Below are 8,338 nucleotides of genomic sequence, written 5' to 3' on the forward strand. Positions count from 1 at the left end.
TTCTGATGACTCTTGGACTCACCAACGAACTAGCCACATTTAATCTGATTCTATAGGCATAGCTATATGATGGTATCATATGTTTATGGACTCTTAACAGCCACAAGGATCACATAGTGATAGTTTTTCAAGAGTCGTGTGACCATTAGCTTTACATCAATAACAAGAAGATAGTTGTTTTTGCAAGAAATTTAGAAACTATGTCATATCATTGGTACCCAAATGGAACTTCCAGATGTAACTTGAGTCAATGAGAAGCTCAAAGTGATCAGGGAATGGCCTCAAGCGAAGAACCTTCATACTTGATCCAAGGGTCCTATGGGCTTTGTTTTTTGTGTCTCATTTTTCATGCCCATAGATCTCACTGTTTAGGTCTCATTACCACCCCATGCCATCAACCCAAAGGACAAACCACACACTCATTTACTTAATTCCTTTCCTTCTTACTCATTTTTCTTTGCTTGTGTTCGCGTGACTTCCTTTAGTGGAGCTACATAATTTTTTTCTCTGAACCTAGTTATGGAACTACTCCAATAGCATAGACTAAAGTCTTTTGTTTCTTTTCTCAATGATGCTTAGGGAAATAAAAGTGAGTAGTTCCACACTCATTACAGAACCCATTAGAAATTGTTGTCATTTTAAGGACACCATTCGATCAAATGATCTCCATCAAATTTATGACACAAGTTCTTCCTCTTGAGCCACCTTTTCGAGCAATGCTCTTGTTCCAAACCTCCATTAGCAACAATGAACAGAAGAGGGTGACCAATGGATAGTCCAACACTCTCATTGAGTGCTCCATTGATGTCTTGTAAGTTCATATTGCCCAAGTTCATATGGATGGCCACAACTAGTACTAGCCTTGCTGTAGTACCACAATATAGACTCTCCTGATATAGGCACATATCTCACTACTGTTGGTTCTCTCCTGGCATAGGTGGTTGTTTTCTCAACACAGGTTAAGGCTTTTCTTCTTGCAAAAGGTCCCTATACAACAGACGTCCAAAAGGACTGCCATGCACAAGGTGGGCATCAGCTCAACAAAGACCAACTAGTGTTAAACACAAGATAAGAGACGACAATAGAGACAGCATGAAAACAAGACTCACCAAATAAGAGGCCGCCTAAAAGAGGGGATTGGTGATGTACTACCTAAGCTCCTCCCCTTATAAATACAGGTGGTGATATACAAAACTAATTCGCAGTATCCACTTAAGCAGGTTAACTATACATGCCTCTTGGGCAGCAGCACATTCTTCAGAAGCTACAAAATAGAGAAAAATTGATTGCTTCCATTGTACAACCTATTCAAATTAATAAACAGTATACCATCCCCAACGCCCATACCATCCCCAACGCCCGAAGACCTCTTCAGACTTCAGGTGTCACCGAAGATCCCCATCCACCACCTCCTGGAGTGAATATTTTCAGGGTTTCACCTGATGATACATGAATAGTGTTCTTCCCTCCAATGTTCACTTCCCTGCCATCCTTGAGAACTAAAAAATTCTGACCTCTAGCTCCCGCAGAGCCACCTTCCAATCCTCTCGGCGCATGTGCACGCCTTTCTGATAACACACTCACTGTGACCGGTGACCGGAACTCTATAGTTCTGACAATACCTTCTCCTCCACAATGCTTGCCAGCCCCGCCACTCCCCTTGCGAAGCCCAAATTCATGGAGAACCACCGGATACCTCTGCTCAAAAATCTCTGGGTCCGTGATGCGAGTATTTGTCATATGGCATTGCACACCACTTGCCCCATTCCATGTGGGACCCGCTCCACAACCTCCACCAATAGTTTCATAATAGCCAAAAGAGCTGTCGCCAAAAGTAAGGTTGTTCATACAACCTTGGGAGCAAGCACATGCATGAAATGCAGACAGAATAACATCGGTCACCCTTTGTGAAGTTAGCACATTTCCACCTACTACAGCTGCTTTGTCACTTGGGGACAAAAAGCAACCCTTAGGAATACAAATAGACACAGGTGCAAGGCAACCCTGATTCAATGGGATATCCACATCCACCAAGCAGCGCAGACAATATATGATAGCGGCTGATGTAACTGCTTCTGGTGCATTCCAATTGCCATAAACCTCAGGACTTGTGCCCTCAAAATCAAACTTGGCCTCACCCTTCTCTCTATCTATAGTTAGCTTCAAGTGAATTGTAGACCCATCATCCATATAGTCTTCAGCTTCCAACATAACAAGCTTATCAGCTTGTGTTGCATCAAAGAGCTTCGCACCACGAGCAGCCATGGACTTCAGCATCTCGCGCACTGCTGCCTCTGCATTCGCTTGAACATGCCACATATATGCCTGAACCACATCCAGACCGTAATGATCGATCAGTTCTCCAATCAGCGTAATCCCCCGCTGATTAGCAGCAACCTGGGCTCGCAGATCGGACAAATTATCCTCTAGCCTCCGTGTACCGGGAACTCTCTGCGACTGTCCAGAATTACTGTTCTCTTGAGCAATGTCAACTTCAGCCTGCAAAATTTTGCTAATGCCTTCTTCTTGAAATTCACCTCCCTCCACAAGTTTGAAAGTCTTAATGGCTGCCCCTTCCTCCCAAATTGCCTTTGAGAAAGGTGGCATGCTCCCAGGAGTAATGCCACCAATTTCTGCATGATGGCCCCTGCTTGCTACAAAAAAGACTAGGTTGCCATCTCGAAATACGGGCGTGACTACAGTTATATCCGGAAGATGGCTTCCCCCTGCACATGGGTGATTTGTTACCAAAACATCACCTTCTTTCAAGTTGCCGCCCCAGTGCTTCAGCTGCCACCTTACAGTGCTCGACATTGCACCCAAATGAACTGGCACATGTGGGGCATTTGCAACTAAACCTCCATCAGGGCTGAATAATGCACAAGAAAAATCCAGCCTCTCTTTGATATTGGTTGATATTGAGGTCCTCTGAAGAGTGCGACCCATTTGCTCTGCAATGCCCATGAATCGGTTATTGAAAATTGACAACTGCACAACATCAACCTTGGTGCTAATTTTACCATCTTCACCAACATCCTGTATTCCGATATCAATGCGTATATTTCCATATTTTGTGATTGAAGCCTTGCAATCTGGCTCAACTACTATGGTACTATTTCCATTGATAATGACTGAAGGGCCCTGAATCACATGACCGTAACCTAGATTCTCGAGCTTGTAAATTGGTGTAGTGTGCCAACCACTTCCAAAATAGACCTTGTGTTCAAGCTTCTCCGGCTCAGGCTGACCAAGTGCCTTATCAAGCTCTGCAGGCTTCAAAATATTTGTACTCCCTACACCATGGATTCTAACATCACTAATCAAAATTGACCGCCTCTGTAACTCAAAACCATACTCTCTACGGAATTGCTTCACAAACTCCCCAGCAAAGTCATGACAATCAGAACCTATCGTCATGATTGTATCGGTGCCATCATATCGCAAATTCAAAAGCAGATCAGTCTTAATGTTTTCATCTTTGAATCCCTGGGCCTGGAGTTTTTGTTTCACTTGTGTTGTTAATGCCTCAGCGCGTGCCAAAACGTCTTTCATAGAATTTGGCCCATACACTGCCACAAATGGCTCTTGAGCTTCTTCCACCACATCAGCCAGACCAAGTCCGTAGGCACTGAGGATGCCACAGTATCTGTGGACCACCACCTCCTTGATTCCAAGAGTTCTTGCTATGGCACAGGCATGCTGAGGACCAGCCCCTCCAAAGCAAGCCAGAGCATGCTGGGCTGTCTCATAGCCCTTCATTTCCGTAAGCTCCCGAATTGGCCGGCACATGGCTTCATTGGCCACATCCAGAAAACCCAATGCGACCTGCTCAACAGTCATTGCCTGGGACGAAGCATCTTGTTGCCTGCGATGGGCATTTATATCATCGCAAAGAACATTAATTGATTTTCTTGCAGCAGCAACATCTAAAGGCTCATTCTCATGTTGACCAAAGATGGAGGGAAAGTAATCAGGAATGACCCGGCCAAGAACAACATTTGCGTCTGTAACTGCCGGCTCCCCTCCTTTGCAATAGCACGCAGGGCCAGGGTGGGCACCTACAGAGTCTGGCCCCACTTTGAAAACGCCCACTTGAAACTTGAGCTTCGATCCTCCCCCAGCAGCAACTGTATTTATGTCTAATTGGGGAGCTTGAATAATGACCCCAGCAATCTGGGTTTCAAGCACTTGCTCATAGTGCCCGGCATATCTGCTGACATCAGTAGATGTCCCGCCCATGTCAAAACCGATTAAAGGCTTCTCTGTCTCTAAGGCAAAAGTAGTCCTTGCATAACCCACAACACCTCCAGCAGGACCAGATAAGATAGCCTTGTGGCCAGAAAACTTATACTCCGGTGTGAGGCCCCCATCCGACTGCATGAACGAGACAGCCACTTTATCAAGACCATCATCAAATCCAGAAAGAAAACCTGACAAGTAGTCTTTAATGACCGGTGTAAGATAGGCATCCACAACTGCAGTAAGGCCTCTGGGAACTGCTCTAACCATGGGCATCAAGGAGGAGGAATGGGAAACCTGCTTGAAGCCCATGCTCTTTGCAAGTCTTTCCAGAGCCTGCTCATGGAAAGGGAAGGTATATGAGTGCAAGAACATCACAGCAAGGGAATGGATTCCTTTATCAAGTAAAGACTGCAACAATGGTCTCAAAACATCTTCATTAAGCGGGCGGACAATCTCTACTGTCTCACCTGAGATGCCTTGAACTAGTTTTGGAGCATGTTGTTTGGCAGCTGAATCTGGCGATGATGCTGCTACCTCTCCATCTGACTTAAAGTTGCTCTTGTTAAAGAGGAGGACTCTTTCATCTACTTCAATGACTTCATCATACAGAGGAGAGGGCTTGGAAACAGTAAGGTCGAATATCTTGGGTCGGGCCTGGTTACCAATAAAGAGGAGATCTCTAAAACCCTTGGTGATGCAGAGTGCGGTGCGCTGGCCCTTGCGCTCAAGGAGCGCATTTGTAGCAACAGTGGTACCCATGCGGATCCATTCTATGAGATGGGTGGGGATTTTTGCAGAGCGCGGGATCTTCTGGCCTGTGAATTCTTCAAGAATTCTGCGTATACCTTCACGAGGAGCATCCTCGTAGTTGCCAGGATCAACAGAGAGGAGCTTCAAGACACGGAAGCCCGGATCGCCAGGCACTTCTGCGTATATGTCAGTGAAAGTGCCCCCTCTATCTACGCAGAACCTTAACTGCCTTGATGTGGCCTCTGCACCCATGAGGAAGAAGGTGGAAATATCACAGCAGAGAGGACGTTATGATAAGCTCGAAGCTGGAGTTGCAGAAGCAAAGGACGGATAGGGGAAGGCTGACTGAACAGGTGGCCTAGCCTACGTATAAACACACAGTTTTCTACTCTTCATTCATCTTGCATTGCGCCACGCAGGAAGAGGAGGAAAATTGCCAGCGCGCGTTTGCACTTTGCAGAGGCTTGACATAACGATCTGCCAGTGGTCGGTGAGGATTAAGGCATAATCACAAATGGTTTACCAAATACCCCTCTAATTTGTGAAAATTCCCAAAATACCCCCAATATTTTGTCATAAATTTTTAAAATACCTTTCAAATTTTCCAAAATTCCCAAAATACCCCTGGTTGTAAGATTAAATATCTCCAAAGATAGGAAAAATTGTAGCTTTTCATAAGAAGACCGACTACAAGATGCTAAAACTAGAACTTGAGTTGGTTATGTAGGCTTTGGAAATGAATTGCTTCATTATTTTTAGACATAATTGCCTTTTTTGTGAGGTAATTTGTGACAAATTACATGCTAAGCAATCAAAAACGGATCTCAATTGTAAGAAAGAAATAAAGATTTAAAAATATTGAACAATCCAACCATAATGGATAAAAGGGTATTTCGCAATTTTTTGAAACTTGAAGATATTTTGGGAAGTTCCACAAATTAGAGGGGTAATTTATCAAAAGAATAAAGCAAAAGGTGCACATTGCACATTACCGTTTGAAAGTAAAATGAAATAAAATAAAAAGACACATTAAAAAATTAAAACAAAAAATATTTTAATGTCTTTATAAAAAATAAATTCAATAAGCATAGAGAATGATCAAACAAATTAATGAAATATATTTTTGAAAGGTCCTTAAATGAAAGGACTCTTTATGAATCAAGATATTAAAAAATAGATATTGAATCAATACTTCGCATCACCTATTGGATACACTCTTTATTCCTTTGTTTTCTAAAGTCTTCCACAAACTTAAATTTAATAGACAAATGAAAGAATTTAGAGAGAGAGAGAGAGAGAGAGAGAGAGAGAGAGATTAGAATAACAGAGTACTCCACACAAACCATTTCTTGACCTTGGGAGAAATAATCAAAAAACCGAGATCTGTGTATCAAGATTTACTCACCTCTCCTCTTGCTACCAGCTTTGTGCCTTTGATATTGTTAGAGGATTCCCTTAACAAACTACCTGAGGACAGTATATGCTATAGCTCCTCACTCAACTTAGCCAGCTTCTTGTTACCATTATTAAGTGTGATGCATTGTGTCAGACAGGGCTTCATTAGACTCGCCAACTGAGTCAAGAAGAGGCACTAATCCTCCTTACATCAATATTGAAAGCAAGCTGCAAAGCTATGATTACTTCTCTGAGTACAGTCTCGATGATCCAGGGCAAGGAGGAAGGAGGAGCAGTCTTCAAACCAGGGTCCTACATTACAATCATCATTCAAAGAAAGCAAACAAAAGCAGGCAGAGCGAGAAGGAATCAACGCCTTCGTTTTCTAAGTATGGGAGCAGAGCAGTCGATCCTTCCACTATTGTAGAAGGTTCTTGCTTAGGTGTTCCTTCATCAGACCCCATCAATAGGGATGAGCTGACACTTGGTCAAAAGGAGAAAGGGAGTATTGGGCATCATAGAACATAAAAAAGTCATTGTAAAGTACACTAAGCTCTAGGCAAGAAATAAAAAATGGTGATCGTGATAAGGATAGAGGGAGTGGGGGGCATCACAGAAGGGAAAGAAATCCTAGTGAGAATAGGATTAGCTCCAGGCATGAGAAGTTTGGCGATTATTGAAGACATGATCATGTCAATAATCAAGAGAAGTTTCGTTCGTGAGTACAAATGAATGATCATATTGATAATCATTATCAAATAGAAAGGGACTCTCATATAGCATCAGCTATCATAAAAGGGAAGAATGTCGTGTTGGGACTAGGCACAATTTCAGGCAAGAGGAGCTCTGTGCTCAAAGAACAATGGATTCAGATTGTAGCACATTTAGAATCTCACTCTCTAAATAGAGCAGGCTTAACAATCTTGGTAAGGATGCCATTAGTGGAATAGGGGATTATCTTTTTCTTTAAAGTTGTTCAAAGCTTCGCTTTGACTAGTGGTAAAGGTGAGGGGCTCTAAGGAATAGGGGATTATCTTACAGGCAGAGGAAACGGCTCTCATGAGTTTGGAATTGCATATGTCAAGCAGCACTTAGAGGAGTCTAGTGTGGATGCAAAAGTAGGCTATCAAAAGAGGGACGATGAGCACTTTTGTCGACAGTGACAGGGAGCAAGTAGGCGAGGAGTGGTTGGGTAAACAGGTGCAGGCATGCAAAAGTAGGCTATCAAAAGAGGGACGATGATAGTCTCATTAGCCATCATATTGATGGATCAATAGGTCCAACAATATGGCCAAACACAAGACAAGCACAAGGGATCACATGGCTTCGGGGGTTGAGGGCAGAACGCAGGAAAGACAGCGCCCCGAGGTAGATGATGTGTGTGGGTGGGGCGTGGGGGGGGAGGGGAGCCTCGACAGTGGTAGAGAGCAAGTAGACGAGGTGTGGTTGGGTGAACAGGTGCAGGCTAGCGCACGTAGGCAAGGTGTACTTCGGTGAGAGAGAGAGAGAGAGAGAGAGAGAGAGAGAGAGAGAGAGAGAGAGAGAGAGAGAGAGAGAGAGAGAGAGAGAGAGAGAGAGAGAGAGAGAGAGAGCATTCACCAAGAAAACCTGCTTACATGAGTAGGGGCAAGCAGGAGAGAAAGTGAGAGGAACCCATCATCAGACGTGTAGTAGAGAGAGGTAGAGAGAGAGAGAGAGAAAGACAGAGAGAGAGGGGGGGGGATATGAAAGAAGTGAAGTTAGTGGTGGGGCATGGCTACCAACACAATGTCCATTTCATGATTTGCTTTCCATCAAATAAATGGCCACTAACACCTTCCACCAATCACATAGTTCATAAAATTTCAAAATATATATATATTTTTCATTAGCAAAAAGGGAATCGAGCACTTTCATGTATGTACTATGAGGAATAGAATTCCAAAAACTACTTTTGTATTTTTTGGGAATA

General features: G+C 43.5%; 1 protein-coding gene across 2 annotated transcripts; it reads right to left on the reverse strand.

Moving 5' to 3' along the window:
* Positions 1-1,037: 1,037 nt before the first annotated feature.
* OXP1 (oxoprolinase 1) lies at positions 1,038-5,478 on the reverse strand. Of its 2 annotated transcripts, XM_086501176.1 has the most exons (2): positions 4,710-4,848; positions 1,038-4,575 (listed from the first exon to the last, which is right to left on the reverse strand). In XM_086501176.1, exon 2 carries the CDS (start codon positions 4,549-4,551, stop codon positions 1,372-1,374), a length of 3,180 nt encoding a protein of 1,059 aa, XP_086357302.1. In that variant the 5' UTR covers positions 4,552-4,575; positions 4,710-4,848; the 3' UTR covers positions 1,038-1,371. The 2 variants fall into 2 exon arrangements, with proteins under 2 accessions (XP_086357302.1, XP_086357301.1); XM_086501175.1 differs by having other exon boundaries at positions 1,038-5,478.
* Positions 5,479-8,338: the final 2,860 nt, after the last annotated feature.

The sequence above is a fragment of the Adiantum capillus-veneris genome, chromosome 26 (genome assembly GCF_014529385.1).
Source record: "Adiantum capillus-veneris isolate H3 chromosome 26, ASM1452938v2, whole genome shotgun sequence".
NCBI classification, from domain to species: domain Eukaryota; kingdom Viridiplantae; phylum Streptophyta; class Polypodiopsida; order Polypodiales; family Pteridaceae; genus Adiantum; species Adiantum capillus-veneris.

Bases quoted from the DNA above. Each gene is read 5' to 3' on its own strand.
- OXP1 (XM_086501175.1), bottom strand. From the start codon at position 5,244: ATGGGTGCAGAGGCCACATCAAGGCAGTTAAGGTTCTGCGTAGATAGA.